Source organism: Acartia tonsa, chromosome 14, assembly GCF_053477335.1.
Source record: "Acartia tonsa isolate MP-2025a chromosome 14, ASM5347733v1, whole genome shotgun sequence".
In the NCBI taxonomy this organism is placed as follows: Eukaryota; Metazoa; Arthropoda; class Copepoda; order Calanoida; family Acartiidae; genus Acartia; species Acartia tonsa.
This window is the reverse complement of record NC_137273.1, coordinates 26319111-26344734: the sequence shown is the minus strand read 5'-3', so window position 1 is coordinate 26344734 and position 25624 is coordinate 26319111. Positions and strand designations below refer to the sequence as shown.

At 32.4% G+C, this 25624-nt stretch overlaps 1 protein-coding gene across 1 annotated transcript in view; it reads right to left on the bottom strand.

Moving 5' to 3' along the window:
• Positions 1-25624, bottom strand: part of LOC145305382 (uncharacterized) — a 153751-nt gene that overhangs the window by 19998 nt on the left and 108129 nt on the right. Inside the window, exons 4-13 of the mRNA XM_080147000.1 lie at positions 25258-25322; positions 24816-24993; positions 21020-21193; positions 20483-20615; positions 17018-17507; positions 16376-16457; positions 15997-16084; positions 6759-6891; positions 6217-6352; positions 1117-1231 (exon numbers count right to left, since the gene is read on the bottom strand). Of these exons, the coding sequence (XP_080003126.1) occupies positions 1117-1231; positions 6217-6352; positions 6759-6891; positions 15997-16084; positions 16376-16457; positions 17018-17507; positions 20483-20615; positions 21020-21193; positions 24816-24993; positions 25258-25322 (1594 nt within the window). The remainder of the gene's footprint in view (positions 1-1116; positions 1232-6216; positions 6353-6758; positions 6892-15996; positions 16085-16375; positions 16458-17017; positions 17508-20482; positions 20616-21019; positions 21194-24815; positions 24994-25257; positions 25323-25624) is intronic.

Below are 25624 nucleotides of genomic sequence, written 5' to 3'. Positions count from 1 at the left end.
ATCTGTGATAGGTCCCTTTAATCAGGATGTATTTTTTAATTTTAAACCTTTTTGGAGATTCCTGTAACAATTAGGTAAATTTTAAAAGTGTAGTAAATTCATCATGACTAGAAAGTTCATATGTCCCTTTAAACATGTTTTCAAAATATACTTTTAATCTTCATAAGGGGTTAAAATTGTTTGTCATTATTGGGGATGTACATCAATTTAACGTATATAGATGTATAAACTTTTAGAGTAACTTCGCCGCTAAATAATGATGAGTTAAAGATTATTTTAAGTGTCATAAACTTCCCGCGGCAAATTTTCTCTTCGTTTAATCAACTAATTGTTTTAAGTCTGCAAGTCTGCCCAATCCTTACTTTAAACATTTGTTCTTTTTTGGATTAAATTGTCAAAAAATAAAAATATGTGTAAAATGTTGTGAATATTGTATATTAACCGGATCTTTTCTCAAAGTGCCTTTTGAGCACAGAACACCCTTCCCACAATTAAAAAATAAATTGAAAATAAGGGGTAGAGTAGTTTTTTCCTTTTGTGCCTAACCTAAGCAGGTTACCCTAACCCTAAGGGCGAAGACAGTAATAGTGTCTGACTGATTCTGACGTAACAAAAAAAAATAGCCAATGAGAGGGCGTTATTGACCAATGGTAAAATTTATAGTGGCCTCTCATTGGCTATTTTTTTTTGTTACGTCATAATCAGTCAGACACTATTACTGTGTTCCTAAGCGCCACTATTTATCCAATGTATCCTAATTTAGTCTGACTTAAAGGAAAAACAACCCTAACCCATCCCCTTTGCGTTTGGAAATAGGATTTTAGTAAATTAGTATGAAATAACATCTAATTATATTTCATTTGAAAATTAATAATTTCTTTGCCTGCTATGTCATTAGATTGGCTAAAACTTGTCATAAGTGTACAGGATGACAACATTCAAAAGAAGATAAGCACAAAAAAAACATGGTATAGGGAATCTACATAAAAAATCTGTTTCTTATCTTAAATAGCGGCCAGGAAAATAAAATTTCCTCTTGAGCATTACTGGTGCACTGACGGACCAAAATACACATTTCTTCCACATGCCAATGTCTATAGGATTAAGCACACATACCTGTTTTGGTGTTCTGAGTTGTTCTGGTAGGGGCTCCATGATGGGGGTGTCTAGAGATGAACTGCGGGAATTTCGTTGGATGCCTGCCGCAATCCGAGCCCGCAACAGTCCACGCCTGAAACATATAGATTGTTAAATTTGGTATTTGTTTTTATTTTTGCATTGGAATATGAATAATGGATAAGACAATGGGCGATAAACAAATCGTACTTTCTGTATATTACATATTGGTTGAAAACTTTTGACTCTGGTATTTTGTTTCAACCAATTAAGATTTTAAAAGTCTCCAAGGATTTTAAACCAATAAGAAAATCGGGTTAAAAAACTTATGGACAAATTAAAATTTACAGCCCAATGTCTCCTACCTAAAAAATAATTGAAGAATAAAAGAAAAAGAAAGAAAGTAAAAAAAGAGAGAAAGAAAGGTAGATAGATAGATAGAGATAGAGAGAGAAAGTAAGAGGAAAAGAGATAAAAAAAAGAGGAAAGAGAGTTAAAGATAAAAAGTAAAAAGAAGAGAGAGAGAGAGAGAGAGAGAGAGAGAGAGAGAGAGAGAGAGAGAGAGAGAGAGAGAGAGAGAGAGAGAGAGAATAAGAAAGAGTTAAGGATAAAAAGTGTATAAAAATACTTGGAAGCTATTCCAAATAGTCATAAAAACTGATTGAATTAGTTATGTACAAGATAGACAAAAAGTAGAGAAAGTAGATAAACAAGGATGACAACATTCATACGTCGCGAAGCGCAAAAACAAAAAGATAAGGTGGGTTATATACCAAAAAAAGTAAAAAAAAAAATAAGAAACTCACAAAACCTTTACAAAATAAGGTTCATGTCTTTTGAAGAATAACCGACAGACATTGAAATCTTTGCTAAAAGTTAAGCTGTCTATCTTCAATGGCAGCCAATAAAAGTACATTTCCCGAAAGAAGACTGACAGACAGACATATAGTAAATTACAGAGAAGCTTCGCTTCTAAAAAAGTAGGAAAAGTACCCATGTAAAAAGATGAAAAAGAAAATAGATTGGATGACACAACAACATATCTGCATATACAAAACACGGATGACAACATCCATTAAAGCGAGGCTCAATAAATTTTATGTATAAGAAACAATACATTATTTACAATCTTATACAAAAAAGGTATGTGCTTAAAATTGCCAAAAATGTTTATTTTTGACAGACGGACAGACAAATTGTAATTGCGTTAAACTGGTGCCCAAAGATATATAATAACGTTCTCATATTTGATAGCTTAAAAACTTAGTGTACTTTATTGGTTAGCATTGTTTAACCATTTAACCAATAATTTAAATTTACAGAGCGGGTAATTTTGTTTATCAACATTAGGAATGTACATAAATTTATCGTCCACTGTGTTATCCCTTAAAATTTCTGAAGTTACTGAATGTTTATAAATCATGCGTAAATAATCTAATCCAACCAATACATAACAAAACTCTAAATAAAGGTATGGATAATAGTTATATTTGCATCGTATTAGACACAGCTTTCCGCTGATATTTAAACCAGTTTTGTTAGGATCAAAGGGACGAAGGCACGGACTAACGAAGCTGCTATTAGCTTTATGATTTTTATTTTAACTAAAATTGTCTGTAATACGATGCTATACACTACTTTTCAGTATGGCTAAGAACCCGTTCTAATCCAGCGGATATAAATCTGTTTAAAAACCATACTGGAAAAAATAATTCCTAGAACAATACTGCATTTTGAGCAAACTTGAATTAATTTATGATTTTTTAAATTTATGAATATATAAAATTATTTGCAATTGTCTTATAACTTAATCCCTGGTAGATTTCTAAAGTAAGTGTTTGGATAGATGTGTCACACGCTTATATTTGATGACCAATAATTAACTTCAGTTTTGTGTACATTTATAATTAAATTTTGTAAAAATTTGAGTATAAATAGGAAAGCTACTCTCAAATGTAGAAAGTTTCTAATAAACACTTGGCGGTTTTTCTCAAAGCGCCTAGTCAAGCACAGAATTAAATATATTTTAAAAATCAGGGGAGGAGATATTTCTGTAATGCTGCTTCAAAAATGAATCTAATTTTAATCCTAATGATTATATTTATAATGTGATTAGTACTCTTGTAGTTGACAAAATTAAGAGACATAAAAAAAACTTCCCTTCAAACTAGCATAGGGGGATGAATATGTGACAAGAGAACAAAATAATGTTAATCTACCAAAGGAGGCATTTTGTCAATCTTGGAGAAAAGATTGACATACCCAAAAATATATAAACTACAAGTGTCCATTATCGGTCATGATATAACAGGCATGCCAATATACCAAATAAATAACAGAAGAGAATCTTAGTTTAAATTAGGACGGATCAATTTGAGTATAAAATGCTTTTTTTTTGCTAGGGATATAAGGGGATAAGACAGTAATATTAATTTCCAATATAATGTCCTCTCTGTCCTACAGTACATGTGTGCATGTTTGTTCAATAAGAGCTCATAAACAGCTGAACCACACATCTTATTTTTGAGTTCTGGTTTGGTCCCGGGCAAATTATTGGCTTTTTTGGGAAGGATGAACCCTATCAAAAGAAAGGAATCATAGAATATTCAGGTATATTCCCTTTCGTGACATCGCACCTTAAGGGGCGATTTTTCGTTTTTTTTCACAGTAGGTTTTCTCCTATTTATAGCCCCTGCGGGGGGCTCTAACCCTGCGGGGCTAATTACCTAACCCTGTGGGGCAATCACCTAACCCAATATAACCTAACCTAACCTAAAATAACCTATAAAAAGCCATTTTAAAAATATGAAAAATCGCCCCTTAAGGTGCGATGTCACGGAAGGGACTATTCCTGAATATTCTAACCTCCCACCCTGTAGTACTTTGGCCAAAAAAAACAGGCATTATGAAAAAGGTATTGCAAACAAAAATCAATCTCTCCTATTTAACGTTGTTGATTATATAAATTGTATACATCATTCTATTCACAATAATAAGATGCTCAAAGAATAACTTTACTATTTGGTTAAATGCTTGGTTGTCTGTAGGACTATAGAACCAGCAGATATACACTTAAAGGACCTTTGTAGTGTAGGGATGAAGGAGATATTGGGATTTAAATTATATAAGTACTCAAAATCTTTGAGTACGTTTTTTAAATCTTTAAAAATTGAAATAAAAAATTAAGCTATGATTTTTTTATCGTCTTTGGGGATATATATCGATTTATCTCCATTGTGTAATCCTTTAAAATCCCTAAATTAAAGATGAGAAATCTTTGAACTTTGTTCAAAAGTCATTATTGCTTATCTCAAAGAGGAACACAGTAAAAGTGTCTGACTGATTATGACGTAACAAAAAAAATTAGCCAATGAGAGGCCACTATAAATTTTACCATTGGTCAATAATGGCCTCTCATCGGCTAATTTTTTTTGTTACGTCATAATCAGTCAGACAATATTACTGTGTTCCTCAAAGAGTTGCACTTTGAAAAAACGAAGCATTTCCTCTTATTGCAAACTATTTTAACGTCTCTAGTTTGATGCATGTGATCCATGCTCGAACTTAAAATTCCAAGGTACATTTGCAACTATTTAAGCTAATGCCACTGTTTAATATATGGCTTACAGTAAAGTTATTGTTTGTTGATGTATTCAATAATAAGGTGACACTATAGGGAAATATGGCTTATAGTAAACTTATTGTGTGTTGATTTATTCAATAATAAGGTGACACTATAGGAGAATATGGCTTATAGTAAAGTTATTGTGTGTTGATGTATTCAATAATAAGGTGACACTATAGGGAAATATGGCTTATAGTAAAGTTATTGTGTGTTGATGTATTCAATAATAAGGTGACACTATAGGGAAATATGGCTTATAGTAAACTTATTGTGTGTTGATTTATTCAATAATAAGGTGACACTATAGGGAAATATGGCTTATAGTAAAGTTATTGTGTGTTGATGTATTCAATAATAAGGTGACACTACAGGGAAATATGGCTTATAGTAAAGTTACTGTGTGTTGGTGTATTTAATAATAAGGTGACACTATAGGGAAATATGGCTTATAGTAAAGTTATTGTGTGTTGATGTATTCAATAATTAGGTGACACTATAGGGAAATATGGCTCATAGTAAAGTTATTGTGTGTTGATGTATTCAATAATTAGGTGACACTATAGGGAAATATGGCTTGTAGTAAAGTTATTGTGTGTTGATGTATTCAATAATAAGGTGACACTATAGGGAAAGTTTCATTCAATTACTTTACCTTCCTACAAAACAACGAATAATTCTTAGCAGCTTTAGCATAATAAAGATATATTTAGTTCTGCAACATCCAACAGACAACTAATTCCATTACTGCACAACATTTATCTGCAAGTCCTAACTGTGCAAATAGAATTACTTTAATCTGTTTTAAGGCATTTCCCTTACTTTTTACATTGATTACACGCTCTAGAATTTCGTTCATAATAAAAAATGTAGTTACATTGAAAAAACAGCCGAAAAATTTTCATCCTATTATTTTGTCCATTTTCACCCCAAATTAGGGAGATCATTTTCTTTTACTCAATATAAACAATTTTCATTATTATAGAGATTTCCACTATGAAATCATATCAAATTGATTGTTATTGGATAAATTCAAGGATATATAGAAAATTATTTTTGTAGGAGGGTTGCTTTTTATTTCTCTCTTCCCTCTAAGTCTATCTATCTGCCCATTTGTCAATCTGTTAATCTGTCTGCTTGTCTACCCATCTATCTATTCATCTATATGATAGAATATCTTTCTATGCGTTAATCTATAGGTATACCTTTCTGTCTGTCAGTCGGTAAATCAAGTAATCACATATTTTTGAACTTTGTACATCTGAAATTTTTCTGTATGTCTATAAATATGTCTATGAGGCCAAAACGTAACCTTTTTAGAAACTCCCCTACTGCTGTTATCAATATACGTATGTGTCTGTCAATCTGTCTGTCTGTATGTAATGCCAAAAACTACCTTTTTTTTGTTCTTATCCCTTTAATTGGACATAAGTAAATTTTTGGTCTGCATGTCTGTACTCTGTAAGGCCAAAACTTACCTATTTTGGAACTTTCTACTGCTGTTATCACTGGATAAGGACACCAGTTCTGAGTCCCTGTCCTCAAGAACCTCTGAAAGCTGGATACCCAGGAATTTTGCCAAGTTCTTGCGGCCTCGCCGGTCGTCTTGCATACCTAAAAATGGAAAAAGGATATTTTCATGGGTTCAATAGACTAGTGAATAGAGTAAAACACTAGATGGTTTAATTAACTGTATATCCCCATCGCAGTGTCCCAATTGCGTCATTTAAATCAACCAATGGTGTCGGTTATGTTAATTAGCAGAAAATAATTTGATAACATACGAAAAAGGTAATTGAAAAAGGGAGAGAGGTAGTTATCTGTATAACATTTATACTATTATTTAACTTATTAAACTAGTACAGCAATTGGTGTCTAAAAGTAAAGGTGAACACCCGTAAAGATTACAATTTTTAGGTGTAATAGATTGAATTTTGCTAATACCTTCATTTATCTATGATAAATAGACGAACAAACTGACAATTGAGTAGCCACGCTCCTTTAAATATATTAAATTTACCTTCTTTCGCCTCCTTGTGAGGCGTGTTATTAACCGGCGGCGGTGGTGACAGGATGTTGTTGAGTGCCAGTTTTCTGGCGTCCTCTATGGAGGTCGGGTCCAACACGTCCATGCTGTCGTTCAAGCCAAGCATCTGAAAGTCACATAGTTAGTTTTATGGCCACAATTTGGTGTCAGAATACTTAATATTACCAGGCATGCAGAGAAAATTGTACTTAAAAGTTGAATAATGACGTTTTCTTATTCGTGATGTAAAAACTTTGAGTACTTTTAGTAAAGTCCGAATTGTTGGTTCGAACTATTATTGTCCAAACTTTTCAAATAATAATTTAATGTCTTATTCTTTAAGATCTCTAATATTATCTCTTAAAGAGCAGGGAAAACAACACATTATGCGTGCAGATTAAAATTCTATTATTGAGACAAAGAAATAAAGAAAATATAACTTTTGATTTGACCCTAGGTAAATGGGTCATGCAAACAAACAAGGATAAGTACATCCATAAGTTGCAGAGCACAAAAATATTTGTCTGTATGCACAGTTGTTACGAAAGTCTAAGACATTTCAGATTTCTATCTTTATTAGCAGCTGAGAACTAAATATACCATGTAGACATTCTATTTCTTTAATGTATACACATTTCCCCTTAGGTTATAAAATATTTTAAGTTGGGAAGGGATATTTTATATAAGAAAAACATGTTGCTTCAAACCTTTTTTTTCATCAAAAAAATCAAAGATTTTTTAAATTTAATTTTTTTCAAAGTAAATGAAAAAAAGATTTCATTGTGTATGTATGTTTTGAAATAAAACATGAACCCCTTGATAATATGGAAAATGTAATCAAAAAGTCATTATTGCAATTTTCGCATTGTTCTAGTAATAAATAAAACAAGGATGACAACATCAATATGTAGAAAAGCTGTAAAAGCAAGGTAAAGAGTTAATGTTTATTGTTATAAAATCTTTTCTCGTATTCATTCGAATCCGGTGGATAGGTACCGGTTCTCATCCATACGAAAAAAACTATGTCTAGCATCGTATTATATCCAGTTTTCTACGAATATAGAAATGTACAATCATAAGATTAAAACCATTTTTTTTAGCCGGTGCCTCCGGCACCTCGGGGCTAAAAAAACTAGTTTTAATCTTATAATTGTACATTCTATATCCGCGAAAAACAGCCGTTTATAATACGATACGAGAAATAACTAATCTCGAAATTCAAGACTACTATCGTTAATAGTAGCTGAAATAATAACATTAATTTCATAGAAAATCATTTTTATACTTTTACATAAAGTGGTCGTTTTTTGTCTGTAGCTTTAGATTTAATAACTACTCAACAGATTGAGTTCTCCATTTTATAGAAGCTTCAAACAGGTGTCGGGATGGTTTTAGTACCTGAATTTTAGATTAAAGTGTTGGAATGGTTTTAGGCTATTTTAGGCTCTTTGAATACAGACCTCTTATAGTCACATCATAAAGAATAAATAAAAAAAATATCCCCCTCAAGACAAATAGGCAAAGTAAGCTACATAGTAACTACGCTTCTAAAAACAAAATAAAGTGTTCATTGAAACCAAAAGGATTCATTTATCCAAATAAACTGTTAGGATATAGAAAAGTTAGGTACTAGTTATTTCTCGCATCGTATTGAAAACGGCTTTCCACGGATATAGAATGTACAATTATAAGATTAAAACTAGTTTTTTTTAGCCCCGAGGTGTCGAAGGCACCGGCTAAAAAATTGGTTTTAATCTTATGATTGTCCATTTTTATATTCGTAGAAAACTGGATATAATACGATGCTAGACATAGTTTTTTCCTATGGATGAGAACCGGTTCCTATCCACCGGATTCGAATGAATAGAGAAAAAATATTTTTTTCTTTCGGGGGAATCACCCCTCCTCCACTCTCCCCCCCCCCCCCATCTTCTCACTAATTTCTAAATGTAAGTTTCGCTCTTGTAATATATAATAATTTAACCTTAAAAATTAAGGAAAACGCTCAGGGATACAGGGATAAGATTAATTAATGCATTTCCCTTTTTTTTGTTTATGGTAATATAAAAAAAAGTGGTCAAAATGTTATTCTAAGGATAATTTTTGATTCCAAATAATTTATCTGCCACTGTTCTTTCCTTCCTGTAAAAGGCTACTTAGCTAACTAAACTATATGATCTTAGAACATGAAAAAATATGCAATATGTACAGCTGAAGAGAAAATTATTATAAATAATAAATTAAATATCTATGTTAATAATGATAACATCCTAAATAATGATAACCAAAATTATTCCATCTATAGATTGAAGTTTTTTTTGTGAAAACACTGCAATTATGTATTTATCAAATAAGAACGTATTAAACTTTGGGTACCAGTTTCATTTACAGTCAGAAGTACCCATCTTTTCTAGTAATAAATCTATTTAGTCTAAACAAAAGTTGTCGCTAACAGTATATAAATTATGTGTCAGTTAATTTTCAATGGAGTAATGTTAGCATAAACGATACTATTTGTATGTTAACACAATGTTTTCAGATTCAATATGTTATGTTCTTTTCCTCTGAAAATCTTAACCTTATCCTCAATTGCAGTTTTCCCTTTTTTAAGCAGAGACCTACTCTATAATTTAATTTGTACGTCTTTCCATCCGTCTAGTTTTGAAAACACGTAAATTTCTTTAAAGATTTATATAGCTGATTTTTTTGAATATTTCTCATACGTAAGCTATGAGCCACTAGTATTTTTTTAAATATCTGTCGGTCAGTCAGTAATGATGTCAGTGGCACAGGATTTATGTAAGGAAAATGTGGAATAATCAGCTGCTAATATTTTTAGAGGATATTTCAAACTGTTGAGCATCTGAGCTATTACTCACTTTGTCCATCTGTACGTCCAAGGAACTTTTTTAGTCGTCTTAATATGTTAACAAATTATTTTGACTTTCCTAGCTCCGCCTACTATGGATGTAAAGCTTGCTGGTTTGTTTTGAAAATCGTGAAACTCGAATAATTATTAATCACTTAATGAAGCCATTTTTACCCCCAAAATATACATTTGCAAAAAAAAGAGAAAAAACAAGGATGGCAACCTACATCATTTGTTTATTTTATTTGTTGCGATAATTTTGTATTTTGAGGGTTTTCGGCTATTTTATGAACTAGCTTATGCGCCTGTCATCTAGGGGAGGAGATGGCTTGAAATAAGCTAAAACCATTCCAAGACATAATTCCAAAACACATATGAAGCTTCCCTAATGAGAATAACTCAATCTTTTTAGTGATTAGCTTCCAAACTTTTCTATTTTATACTAAGGATAGAAGTTTATTAAAGAGTAGCTTCGTTACTAACATATGCATTTAGGCAAATTTATTTAACAAAACACACTAACATTAACAAATGTAAAAATCCTTACAAAACTAAATAAAGGAAAATTTTACCTGGAAATTTAATTTAGCTTAAGAAGCAAGGATAATTATGTCCAAAAGTAGGAAAACTTTTTGAAAACAAGGACATTATAAAGAGTGTGCTTTTCCAATTTACCAAGAAATCCAGCTGTAATAAAGATAAATAGATAATATATTCTCAATTATGATAAACTCCTATAAATGGTGGAAAAGTTTAAAAACTGTTGGTTACTAAAACTATTAAATCAAATTAGGATTAAAGATAAAAAGGAAGAAGAAGGAAGGTATAGAGAAAATAAATAGTGGTATTTTACCCACGGGCTGATTTCAGGGATTAAGGGAGAGGAAAATGGAAATTAAAATCATTATTATTCCCTCATAGCCTCTAGCTCTGGAGAAGTATATATTAAAAATAATACCTCTCCAAAATATCAAATGTATGTTGAACCTATTTAAAGTTAATGGAATATTTTTTCCTGTCAAAACTGTTTGTGCTATGTTGTCAATATGCCAAACGAGTACCTACCCCTTGATAAGCTGCAGGGGGGGCCGGGGGGGGACCAAATGAGTACCTATCCCTGTATCTTGGAAGTCCCACAGGACTTGATAAGCTACAGGGAGGGAACCAAATGAGTACCTATCCCTGTATCCTAGGAGCCCCACAGGACTTGATAAGCTGCAAGGGGGAATCAAATGAGTACATATCCCTGCATCTTGGGAGCCCCTAAGGACCAAATGAGTACCTATCCCTGTATCCTAGGAGCCCCACAGGACTTGATAAGCTACAGGGAGGGAACCAAATCAGTACCTATCCCTGTATCCTAGGAGCCCCACAGGACTTGATAAGCTGCAGGGGGGAACCAAATGAGTACCTATCCCTGTATCCTAGGAGCCCCACAGGACTTGATAAGCTGCAGGGGGGAACCAAATGAGTACCTATCCCTGTATCCTAGGAGCCCCACAGGACTTGATAGGCTGCAGGGGGGAACCAAATGAGTAACTATCCCTTTATCCTAGGAGCCCCACAGGACTTGATAAGCTGCAGGGGGGAACCAAATGAGTACCAAATGTTAATGATAATTAGTATTAAACTACCAGGGATAGTGATGTACATTATAGAAAAATTATCAGAATATGCCAATGACTTAATTTTATGTTTTTTTTTATTAAGTATTCTACTCTAGTAAGAAGCCACCTAGACTTGATTTTTTTTACCGTATACCGAAGATACTCTAAAAATTATTTTTGTCGTTGGTTTATCATTGTCCATCTGACTGTCTTACTTTCCTTCGGTCTTTCCATCTGTCCGTCCGTCAGTTTACCAGACCATCTGTTATTATAGAAGGATGGCTTTTATTTTGTTGAAAAATAAAAAGCCAATGATTATGATTCTACTCTTTAACTTAATTTGTCTGTCTGTAAGGCTAAAAGAAAATATTAGCTTTTTCTGTTCTACTATTTTTTTTTACTAGAAATAAGATCTATGTCCTGTTTGGACAATTAACTAGATGATTAGTAGGGGGTGACCCTATCCCCCCACACTCCAAGAAGACTAACTTACCCAAAAACTGTATAAAAACAATCTAGTTATAAAAAATAGAGATGTAGACCACACTCCCCCTTTTGATCAAAAATTTTTACTTAAAAATAAAAGCTTAAATAATTTTTTGGTGTTGGGGTTGATTACTTTTGTGGTAACTTTTTCTTAGGGGGGGGGGGGTGGAGGGTTGACCTAACCCAATAGCTTTTAAACTGTATACTAAACATTGTCCGTCTATCCTCTAATAACTTCATTGAAAAAATAACAATTTTTCACATGTCCAAAATAAATAATTTTGTTCACTTTCTGTTGTAAAACTTGCAAATATAAATGGATATAGACTATGTGGATATTGTGACAGGGAAGTTTTTGTCGTCACTTAAGGATGCTTTTGTAGTCCTCAATTATTGGTCAATATGTTCCTTCATGGTCAGGGGAGGGGGTGGGGTAAAGACTAAATGGGTGGTATCTTATTTATCAAGGTTAACGAGAATCTCACACAATATCCACGTATTCTATATCTAAAGAAATAGAATAACTGTTTATATTTGTTTGGGGAAAGTTTCTTAGTCGGACGAGTTATTGAGGCTAATTTTTATAGATTTGTAATCACGAACTGTAAAATAGTAAAAAATTTAATGTACTAGCTTCGCTCCTAGCTTCTATGAAAAAGGAGGCCTAAGACATATACAAGATATTTATAAAGCTTTACTAAGACAAATAAAACCTTACTACCCTCTCCCAAAATAATTATAAACTTTGAGGACTTTTAAGTAACTACACTCTGTAGAGGAAAAACATATCGGTTCGGTGGATAACAAGATCCTTCGGTACACACAAACACACAACAGATAGCCATCCTGTTACTTTAAAAAATAAATGGTTATAATACATGACGTTCTAACAATTATTGGAGACGCTTCGCTGAAATCATGAATACAATTCTGCTGTCAAAACAAAATACTCCTTTTATGATTTGTTTTAATTAATGGTTTGCTATTTTGATCAAGTTTGTTTTGCTAATAAAAGCAATGAGTTTACATTTTTAAGGCCTAGTATGAAAAGGCGTCTTTAAATATTCTTCTTTTTGATTTTAAAAAAATTATTAACAACATAACTTTAATGTCTTACTTCAAATCCAATATAAAAAAAAAACGTTTACACTAAATTTTCTTGCTTTTTATGGGCGGGAAGGGGAATTGGACTGTAAATTACACTGGTACCAAGTTATCTTATTCGTTGCCTCAAAATTTTTTGTTACTTTAATCTAATTTTGATTGGTTTATTCTAAACTAACAGTATCCAAAATTTTCATCAATATTCTAAATTTCAGAAGGAATAATTTAGTTTACCCTAATTAGAAATGTAAAACAGCTTTTTTCATTTGCTGTATTTGGGTGGGGGAGTTTTTTGTGGGGTTTTAAGCAGATTCTTTGGCCGCCTGGAAGGATTAGAAGTACGAAAATTTATAACTATGTTTTTCATATACCTTTAAATACCCAAAAATTCCGAAGGGAGTTTTAGGTTTATATATTCCCCCCCCCCCCCACCTCCACCACAAATAAAAAAGTTAATAATTTTGTTTTTTATTAATAGCTCCGTATATTTGCATAAATTGAAATGAGGCAATCAAGATGTGAATTTAAACATTTTTGCATTGCAACTAAACTTATTTAGCAAATATAATTTTAAGAAAGGTTAAAAAACATAAATTTCAACTTCAGATCAAATTGAAGTAACTTAGTGTCTTTGCCATGCAAAAAGTCTGCCGTTTATCTTTCAAAGCCTTTAGGAAAATGTCAGATAAACACTAATTAAAGAGGAGAATTGCTACTAAAAATAATACATTTACAGCAATATCATTATCTTTGCTAAAAAAAATTTTATTAAACTTTATTGCATAAATACTAATCAAGATGTGAATTCAGTCATTTTGTAACGATAGTGTGCATATAAATTCGCAAATTTAGAAATGGAAAGATGTACTAATAGGAAAAGATAATAGAAGATTTATTGATGTTGGTCCCCAGTGATGACAAACTTAACCATTCTGTTGATTTAAACTTTTAGTTGAAAAGTTTATAGACTACAAATTTTGAATCAACCTATCAAAATTTTATTTTAAAAATTCCAAAATTATTAGCTAACGAAATTCGAAAAAGATGTAATTTAAAATCTGATTAACAACATAACTAACTTGTAGACAATCTTTGATATTTTCTATTTGTTGAATTGTAATGACGTCTGATTTGTTTGGGTGGGAACAAATCTTGTTACTTAATGTCTTATCTAGTCTTGGAGTAAAAATTAAAAGAATAGTACAACTAAAAAAAGTCAGAGATTAACAATTAAAGAGTAAAAAACCTATAAAATTATGTTACTTAATATTTCATTTATTATTAGAGTAACATTTAAAAAGTAGAAAACCCTTTTTAGTTGTTACTTTATGTCTTATCTATTCTTAGAGTAAAAATTTAAAGAAAGTACATAACTATAAAAAGATATAATATTTTATCTTTTCATAGAGTAATGCCTTATTTTCAACACAGAGAAAATAGAATAGAAAACCCTTTTATTACAAAATGAAATTAGAATTTATAAATATAATTTAGATTTCTTTAATCATATGTTGAATTGGGCTACTTTTTGGCAGACATTTGCCCCGCCCCACATCCCCTTCATTCCTAACATTTGAATATCGTGGGAGGGTAAAAAACAGGTAAATGTATTCTGATAAATAAATTGTTGACTGCGGCAACTAAAGATTTCATTATCTTCTATATGAATTGTCAAAGTTTACCCACCACCCTTGCTTAAAAAAATATAAAATTACCAAAATGTTTTTGAGGTTATATATTTTTCTCAAGAAATCTGTCGCAAAGATAGACGTAATCCCCTTTAATATAGCCAAAAACTTGCCCTGAATCAATACAAAACTTTAATTATTAACGATTGGTAAGATCTTACATTACATATAGACAAAAAGAGAAATATAGCTTGTTTAGTATAAAGTTATTATCCTGTATTATTTATTCTAAACAATACTTATCTTAAATTTTGGGCAAAACCAATTTGACGAATTGCCGAATGAGCAAAAAATTTGGAAAGATCATAGTTGCCGAAACTGGAAATTCTAAATTTTCATTTTCGTCCAAAAATGAAAAGTAAAAAAAGGTTTTTAGTGTTAAGACAGTGGAAGACAAAATTTGTGTACTCTCCTAGTTATTATTAACAAAACTACCCCCTCAGTAAATAAAAACTAATAATGTTCAGAATTTGATTATCTGTTCCTATCAAGATTTAATAAAATTCTTATCTAATTTGCTAAAGGGATGTCCTAAAATATTAGTTTATTATGTTTTAATTATTAAAGCTATCTGATTTATGATATTTTCTTTAAAAATGTTTTTGATTTTGGCGACCATGTTGTAAAAGTTTCCCAGTAAAAAGCAAATTGGCAAAGTCCGGATTGACACCTTGTTTTGTTCAGGCTAGCCAAGGATAGAGATAAGGATTGAAAAATTGTTATGAAAAATGAATCTTTAAAGAAGTTCCCTGAAAATTGTATTCGAAAAAAAAATAACAAAATCTCAATTTTATTTGAAACCAAACTTCCCCCCAAAAGAAAAAAATGTGCTCTCCAAAATTTAAAAAAATAATTCTGAAAATATTAAAATTTTACTCATTTAATATTCCACCCCCTTGGATGTTTTTTTTTTGTTTGGGGGGGGGGGTGATATCAGAGGGTGTACAAACTGTTAACCCTTTAGGCCACAAGAAGAGTGTATGAAGCAATTTATTTTTTTCCAGATGGTTTAATTACCTATACCAAGGACGTCCAAGCTTTTTTTTGGACGTCCTTGACCTATACACTCCCGTTTGGTACGCTACTGATTCTAAAAGAACTCAAAAATTAATAAAGAATTAATTGCACGTTGAAAATCAAATTTAAGTTGTTTTTCGGAATTTAGACCAAAATTTGTTAACGATTAAATTAAAAACAAATCCTTTATTTAATCAATTTGTTAGGTTTGGCTTTTACGAGGGTTACTTCATATTCTAAAGGGCAAAGCTACAAATTATAATTATTGAATAAAATTTTAAGATTTTCATAAAATTAATAAATTAATATGTCTTCTCTTCTTTTTTGTTTCTTAAGTTAAAATTACGTTTTAATAAAAATTTTTTTATTTCACAAGGAGAACCATACCTGTGAAGAGAATTGCGAGAACATTCACAACAAACACATGGACATCCTTTTACTTTTATATCAGGATTATTTACCTTAAATAAATCTTTTCTTTTGATGGGAACAGCATGTCCAGGTTTGGAATCCTTGCGTACAGAAGACGTACATAAGCGCAATCGTACTCTGAAATTATACAATTATAGGGTAAATCATATTGGTAAAATTTCTTTCCTCTTAAAATGTGAAGCATATTGCAAAACATTCAGCTAAAAATTGCCTGTGGTTCCTTTTTAAAAGTTTGACGGAATATGGTGACCATTTACTATATTAAATATTTTGACGGATATTAAAAAAATTGTAATTTTAAAATCATGTCAACGTCAATAGGGGTATTTGTAAATGTGTTTCTTGTTCGACTATGCACTTTGAAGGAAACCACTAACATTTGTTTTAGAAAAAAAAATAACTATTTACCTTGTATTACAAATATTTATATTTTCTGTGAGGGGGACAACATTGATTGTGTTCTCCTTCTCACATTTTGATTCTTGTTCACCTAAACAATTTTTTTTTTATTTTTTCAATAAAATTACTGAACCTAATTAGCAGGAAAAAAGGAGAAAATGCACCCCCTATCTACCCTTATTTATCTTACCAGGCGCTACAGTTTCATGGACAGCAACTTCACCTGTACGTGGAAATTGATGGTTAAGAATTGGATTACAAGGATGTAATGATTCCATAAGGGCCTAAACCTTGTGTTAACTTAACCACTGCACTAGTCTGCTAACCATTAACTAGCATCCTGAGAGGGGGTATTTGACTAGATGAGATAAGAGTCTAGAGCTTGTCAACCCCTGGGTCAGCCAAAACGGCATAAACATTGCCAAACTTTATTTACTAGCCTTTATTTTACTAGCCTGCCTGACCTACAATATAAAAAACTAAATGTCTTTAACCACACATTTTATTAAATTTGAGAATTCCTGTATAGGTGCAATTTCATATTCTGTTGTTCATTGAAAGTAATCAAGATGAGATAACAGTTATACAGACAAAATGACACAAAAACGTATAGAGTTGCTTTGCTTCTCAAAATAAATGTAAGAAACTTACCATCACTATCCACACAGCCCTCTTTTAATTGCTCCTCATACTTTACATAAACTGTAATCTTATGGTTCGATCCTGAGCTCTTCATAACACCATCAGGCAGCCGTCTGCGTGGCAGACTTGCCTTACAAACGCTTGCAGCTGCTGCCTTCAGACTAGGCGGTGAGCTGTCCGTAGTGTCTTTGTCACGTTTAGAATGCCTCTCCTTTAATTCTCTTTTTAATTTATAATCATCGGTTAGATTATCATAAGCTTTGTCTATAGAAATCATAAGTTCACTTGTAACACAACCATCAGCTGATTTCGGGGCAAGAATTTCGTCTTTGTGTAATGCTGTTTCTCCCACGCGGATTTTTTCCTCTTCGTTATTGGTGGAATTATTGGATGGGGAATTATTGTTGGAGAATGGTTGGGTGAGGATGATGTGTTTATGGTCTGTTGTTATTGGTGGATTTATCACAATTGTATCACAGCTGCATGTATCACAAGACTCCTACAATATACAAATTGTCTTAGTAAATGGATTTGCTAGTCAGTGAGGGACAGTGGTACTTATAGAGGCATAGATAATTAATATTAAAAACAGGATTGTATACAGAGTAAGTAAAGCAAAGCTTTAGAGTTCACGATTTGTGTGTTTTATATTATTAAAAGGGTCTATAAAATATAGCATTTTAAAATAAGGATATGAAAAAGTTCCCTATTTAGTTTTAAAAAGTGAACGTATTTTACGTATTAAGTATATAATTTTAAACTATTTTTTCCCATATTAAGTTTAGTTTTCGTGATAATACGAATTCAGGGATCATAGCTTTAAATCATGAATTTAAGGATAAAAATATTCTTGAATCAAAGTAACTGGATGTCTTTTTGTTTCTTTAACTGATGAACAGTTATGTATCTCCTTTGCAGTAAAATTTATTATAGTCCCCAGAAATGTTTTTTTTGAGGGGGGGGGGGGGAGATACACCCTCCCAAGAGATATAGCCCCTGGGAAAACTTGCCTTCCTATAAAGTGCCTCTAAAGGCCTCTAGGGGCGGTGCTTCATGGTAATAAAAAAAAACTTTAAACTCCTAAACTGTACTTCAAAAAAGAAAATGTATGAAAAAACTTTTTTTAGCCTATTTATAATTCCTTTTCCCTTTATAAAGAAGTTTATGATTTTAAATATAAAAATACCACAAATTGAGTAATTACCTTATATCAAGGATTGGGATTTTTAATTTAAGATTTTTTTCTATTTTTTATATCTTTTCTTTATTTTTATGCTTAGCCTGATTAGGGTGAATTCTAGGCTAATAAGGCATATAATAGGTCGTTTTACTCATTTGGTGCAATGTAAGTAAAGTTATTTTAAGGATTTTAAATTTTTGAAGTTATGAAATATATTGAATTTTGATACTTCTTTTCATATGTTTTTTTCTTTAAAAGCGCAGCAACTCTATGATTGTTTTTTTTGTAGTTTTGTATCTTTCCGCTAATAATTAGATTGAATCTTCCTTTTTATTACATGTTAGTTTGACATGCAGGGGCATGACTTAAACAAAGAGAGGGAGATGACATTAAACTGCATATTATAATGGTACCCAAAGTTTTATAACCACACAATCTTATTCCTTGATTCAAAAATATTTAATTGAATTTTGATTGATTGGTTCCAAACTATATAATGTCCTAAATTTTTATCAAATAATTTTAATCTCTAGAAGGGTTACTTTTGGGATATATTTAGATTTACAGTTCACTGTCTTATCCCTTAAGATCCCAGGCAAACAGGGATAAAACAGTAGATGCTTTATAATATTTCCCCAAACTAAGACAAGGCACATTCATTATTATGATAAAATAAAATTATTCCTACTTTAGATTATAATTATTGGTTGAAAAGTTTGGAAAATGCTAGTTTGAACCAACCAATTAATCTTTAATAAAAGTAACCAATGTTTTTAACAAGCTAACTAGGAGATTATAATACTTTGAGTACCTTAATGATTTCAATCCAATGTCTCCTCTCTTCCTGATATTAAGTAACTTGTTAACGCTAGGGGAAGATGTGTAAACTTTTTCTAATTATTTTTAAAGATTTCTTTACTTTGAGTTTTGAAGATTTTTTTACGGCCCATTTCCTGAAATACTTAAACTTATGGTTTGGGCATATCTTAAAAAAAAATATATAAAAAAAACAATCAAACATAGAAAATTTTATGTAAATAAAGATAGGCTAAAGTGAGAATAAATAAAATCAAGTTAATATAGAGACAAAGTTGTATAATGAAAATGAAAAAAAAATATAAATAATATTTGTAAATTTTTTTTGTTGTATTATGCCCAATCTAAAAAGACAATAGGGAATCTCCCTATAGCTATCATTAAATATATCAGTTTCAATATATTTCTCTCAAAAATTAGCTGAATTTCCTTCCATTGTCATTTTTGTCATTGATAAAATATCTGGTAGAGTTAGGCAATTTTCCCTACCAGGGATCTAAAGAGATAAGACATTGGCTGAAAAATTGATGTAAAACCCCAATGATGATACACAAAATTACGCCTGCTGTATATTATGAAACGTTTGGGTATTTAACTTAATAATCCACAATCAGAATTCAGTAAAATCCCAAAAGTTGTTAAGCCAACAAGTGAGAAAACATCCCCCTTAAAATTGAAATTCGGAAGGTTTGCCTTGCCCCTTCCTCATGCTTTCACCCTACCCTACTTACGGGTTACTATCCTAACAAGGCTCTTCTTACCCTTACTTAACCCAACCAAACCTAAAATAAGAAAAAAACATCTCTTTGCAAAAAAAAGTGTGGTCCTTATGCTAAACGAGGGACCGCCCATTATTGTTCATATTGCTTATTTATTTCCTATATACGTTGTGTAATTAATCTATGTTGCCTACGAAGATTAGATCAGAGATCAAATATTGTAGAACGTTCAAAATTTCAAATATTTCATCATTTTTGTGGAAAAAAAGTATTTTTACAACTCAATTTACCCAATTGTTTTTGTTTTTACACCTTATTTACAAAATTTGAAGAAAAACAAGGATGATAACAACAACAAAAGCGAAGCTAAACAAATCAAATATAAAGTGAATGTGCTAACAATACCAAGAAGAAACGAGATATTATTACATATTGGGCAAAATTTCTGTCTCAAAATGGTCAATTACAAGATGCTTTATATGTAAATATCTACATCTCAGTGTTTTATCGTCTTAAGAATCACCCCTTAGAAAATTACAACCATGGTAAAAGTTACAGTCACTGTAGCATAAAACAACAGTTTTAAAAGGAACATACAGACTTTCTGGTAATGATTTTCGGGTTGCAACGCTTTCTAAATTGTGTCCTGTTTTTTTCTGGAATCACCATTAATTAAAATAAGTCAAAATTAATGACTAGAACTATAGAACGACCGACTTGTAGAGTAACTTTGTTACTAAAAACTAAAAAGTTGGTTACCTTCTGTTCTGGACTGACGTCACCCGACCTGGAGCCTTTCTCTGGCGTGGCTGATCCTGGACTGACGTCACCTGATCTGGAGCCTTTCTCTGGCGTGGCTGAACCTTGCCCGCTATACCCACTCGAGAGAGAACTAAACAAATAAGATGTGTGTGTGTGAGTCATGCTACGGCAGTCAGTTATAAAAAGCAAAATTTTTCCTTTAGTAAATGAAAATAGAGAGGGGGGGGGGGGTCAAAATCTGTAAAATATTTTTTGAACCCTGCATTGACAATTTAAAGCTACAAAAGCTAGAAATTAGTTTTATTTATGGGGATATTCATTTATAAGTCATTAATAAGTAATAGGTAACAGGATTTTTAACTCTATTTTGGTCTTTCTGTTTGCCTGTACCAAATGATCTCGTTTATCGCTGAACAGGGGTCAACACCTCTTATGCCCTTATACAAATAATTGTACAACTAAAACCAATATCCAAACAATGTACAAAATCTGATCCTGAATTAGCCCACCATCCAAAATGATTGAACTACATACCTGTATGAATGTTTAGGTTGACTAGAGTAATGGATAAGACAAGCGGGTAGGACTCCGCCGGCAACTGGTAGCTCCACCTCGCCCAGCGCAAGCTCCCTTAGCGACTTCTCAGAGTCTATGGAGGGACTCTCGGAGCCGGCACGTGACGTCTGATGCCGTATGTCGCTTAGTTTCCTAAAAATAATTATGTTAGACTTTCATTTCAATAAAAAGTGGTCATAGTTGATTTATTATCGACAGTCAAATGACTTTTTAACTACCTACTTATGTTGGCATTATGAGGGTTTTATCAAGAAATTAAGTAGCCTAAAACCAAGTGTGTGAAGCTTCCTTAAAATGGAGAAGTAAAACAATTCGCCCCTAGAATCTAGAAGCTCTGTATTGGAAGGGGGTTATAGCAAGTAGAAAAACATCTTAAAACCATAAAAAAAATTTCAGAAATAGACAGACTTAAATCATCCCCGAGGAGAATATAAACAATATATACTACCAAGAACATAGATAAATTTCTATGGGGTAGAATAATTTTGTGTCCATCGTCATATCCCTCTATCCATGACTATTCTAGAAAAAATGAGAGGAAAGAAGTATAATGATGAGTAGTTCAGCTACCCACAAAACATTCATAACATTGTCCTATCCCTCTATCCATGACTATGCTAGAAAGAATGAGAGGAAAGAAGTATAATGATGAGTAGTTCTACTACCCAGCAAAACATTAATAACATTGTCCTATCCCTCTATCCATGACTATGCTAGATAGAATGAGAGGAAAGAAGTATAATGATGAGTAGTTCTACTACCCAGCAAAACATTCATAACATTGTCCTATCCCTCTATCCATGACTATGCTAGAAAGAATGAGAGGAAAGAAGTATAATGATGAGTAGTTCTACTACCCAGCAAAACATTAATAACATTGTCCTATCCCTCTATCCATGACTATGCTAGAAAGAATGAGAGGAAAGAAGTATAATGATGAGTAGTTCAGCTACCCAGCAAAACATTCATAACATTGTCCTATCCCTCTATCCATGACTATGCTAGAAAGAATGAGAGGAAAGAAGTATAATGATGAGTAGTTCAGCTACCCACAAAACATTCATAACATTGTCCTATCCCTCTATACCTGACTATGCTAGAAAGAATGAGAGGAAAGAAGTATAATGATGAGTAGTTCAGCTACCCAGCAAAACATTCATAACATTGTCCTATCCCTCTATCCATGACTATGCTAGAAAGAATGAGAGGAAAGAAGTATAATGATGAGTAGTTCAGCTACCCAGCAAAACATTCATAACATTGTCCTATCCCTCTATTCATGACTATGCTAGAAAGAATGAGAGGAAAGAAGTATAATGATGAGTAATTCAGCTACCCAGCAAAACATTCATAACATTGTCCTATCCCTCTATTCATGACTATGCTAGAAAGAATGAGAGGAAAGAAGTATAATGATGAGTAGTTCAGCTACCCAGCAAAACATTCATAACATTGTCCTATCCCTCTATCCATGACTATGCTAGAAAGAATAAGAGGAAAGTAGTATAATGATGAGTAGTTCAGCTACCCAGCAAAACATTCATAACATTGTCATATCTCTCTATCCATGACTATGCTAGAAAGAATGAGAGGAAAGAAGTATAATGATGATCAGTTCAGCTACCCAGCAAAACATTCATAACATCGTCATATCCCTCTATCCATGACTATGCTAGAGAGAATGAGAGGAAAGAAGTATAATGATGAGTAGTTCAGCTACCTAGCAAAACATTCATAACATTGACCTATCCCTCTATCCCTGACTATGCTAGAAAGAATGAGAGGAAAGAAGTATAATGATGAATAGTTCTACTACCCAGCAAAACATTCATAACATTGTCCTATCCCTCTATACCTGACTATGCTAGAAAGAATGAGAGGAAATAAGAATAATGATGAGCAGTTCAGCTACCCAGCAAAACATTCATAACATTGTCCTATCCCTCTATCCCTGACAATGCTAGAAAGAATGAGAGGAAAGAAGAATAATGATGAGTAGTTCAGCTACCCAGCAAAACATTCATAACATTGTCCTATCCCTCTATCCCTGACAATGCTAGAAAGAATGAGAGGAAAGAAGAATAATGATGAGTAGTTCAGCTACCCAGCAAAACATTCATAACATTGACCTATCCCTCTATCCCTGACTATGCTAGAAAGAATGAGAGGAAAGAAGTATAATGATGAATAGTTCTACTACCCAGCAAAACATTCATAACATTGTCCTATCCCTCTATACCTGACTATGCTAGAAAGAATGAGAGGAAATAAGAATAATGATGAGCAGTTCAGCTACCCAGCAAAACATTCATAACATTGTCCTATCCCTCTATCCCTGACAATGCTAGAAAGAATGAGAGGAAAGAAGAATAATGATGAGTAGTTCTACTACCCAGCAAAAAATTAATAACGTTGTCATATCCCTCTATCCATGACTATGCTAAAAAGAATGAGAGGAAAGAAGTATAATGATGAGCAGTTCAGCTACCCAGCAAAACATTATACAATTTGTTGACGTCATTTTTATATATTTTGCGTTAATTTCTTAAATGTCTTTTTTTCAAGGTATGAATTTTTGAGAGTTGACTGACCCTCCATTTTCATTTTTAGTTGGAGGGTAGAGGTGCTCCGTAACAAAATTGTTATAAAACATCCATCGACCTATAAGAAGCCATACTGTAAATGAGAACCATATTGGTCAAGCAGTTAGAGAAATTTTGGGGTACAGAAAGATTTCCCGTTACTTGTATATTATAATAACAGTTTCAGCGTATATGCATCTTTTAATACTTAAAATAAAACGCATATGCAATAAAAATTAATCATTAGCTAAAATTTTTTTTAAATCGACGTATTTACGTCAAAAAATGGTTGAAAGTTTAGCTGGGTATTGTGTATAAGTTTCACCGGACGAGTAGCTTCCTTAAGCAAGAGGTGTGCCAATAATTCCGCATAAAATCACATAAGCAAATGTTTCTCATATCTGTAAGTGTTTTTAAAATATTAAATTAATTAAAAGAGTGGTTTTAGTAATGAATGTATTGCAAAGGGCTGGTAATTTATGTTGTTGTAATAATTTGCGATTTTTATGATTAGATGTTAAAATACTTATGCGGAATTGAGAGTACACCCAAGCAAGATCTTAGGAAATACAAAACACGCAAAGTAGGCGAAAGACGAAATACTAGACATGGACTATTATTATGTTTATGTGTCTGCCGGTATAGGGTTCGAATCATAGCTTAACTTATGTCATAATCAAAGATTTTAAAAATAGTTCCTACTGCTGCTAAAAAAGTTAGCTTTGGTCAAAAAAAGATGATATATATTGTATTATGGTATTTAGTACTCAATAAAGGGTATGTAATTTATTTTTCGGAAAATTGTCCACCATCCCACTTTTCCTGATTTTTTTTCTTATTCGTCCTTTGAATATCATAAAAATGTATAAAATTTCATACAATCTCATGGATTCAGGGGATATTGCACTCCACGAAAAACTAATAAGCTCGAAATCAATATCTAATTGCATTCGTTACAGGTTCTACGGCACAAATATCCCAAATATTGCAGACACCCAACCCTTTGATTGCACGACCTTTGTATGGATAGTCAGACACACAAACGGGTAGATATATCTAAATGGTAGAGGCTAAGCTTCATACAAAACGTTTTGCGTGTAAAAAGTTATATTATTATGTGAATGTATCGGTCAGTTGTCCGTAATGAACCCTATATTACTCCTGTAACTCACCTGACATCTGTTCTAGAGAGGGAGTACCACCCCTCGTCCTCACTCTCTCCCTCGCCACCCTCCTCCCCGCCGTGACCGGCTCTTCCGCCGCCGCTACCGTCTGTCGGAAATCCGGCCGCCAAGAAGATCTCGTCCTGGTGGCCTAGTCCATCCTCATCCAGTAACCGCAGGTCTGGCTCTACAATATGGAATAGATAATGCTGTACATCAGGGAAAATACAATGGATGATATATTTGTATACATCCCCAATAATGCTTAACAAATTCACCCCATCTGTACATTAAAAATAATTGGTTGAAAATTTTACAATATTAGTATTGAAATAATCAATCAAAATTCAACATAAAGTTTTTGAGCCAACAAATAAAACATTGGATACCAGTGTAAGTTTCAGTCCAATGTCCCCTCCCTTTCTATGTTTCTGTGATTTTCTGACAATACCTGAAATGCTTGTGTGGATGGAGCTTGCTGTGGAACTGTCTTTGAACAACCAGGAGGGATAATTCCTGAAAAATTAAATAAAATTAGAATAAATAATCCCTCTTATTGCCTCTAGAACACAAAAAAAAGTAAAAAAAAAACATTGTTAATTCTTCTCTAAGGTTAGGCTAGATGGAATTTTATAAAAACCACACAGGAATAGTAACCCGTAGGGATAGTGTTCATGGCTGACATATCATAGACATAACAATATTCTAGTGATAAAATGGCTTTCAACCATTGGCTTGCAAAGGATGTACACTTTAAAAAGGATGAAAAAGGGGAAGATTTAATTTTAATGGGATGTTGACACCCCTCTTCCGCACGC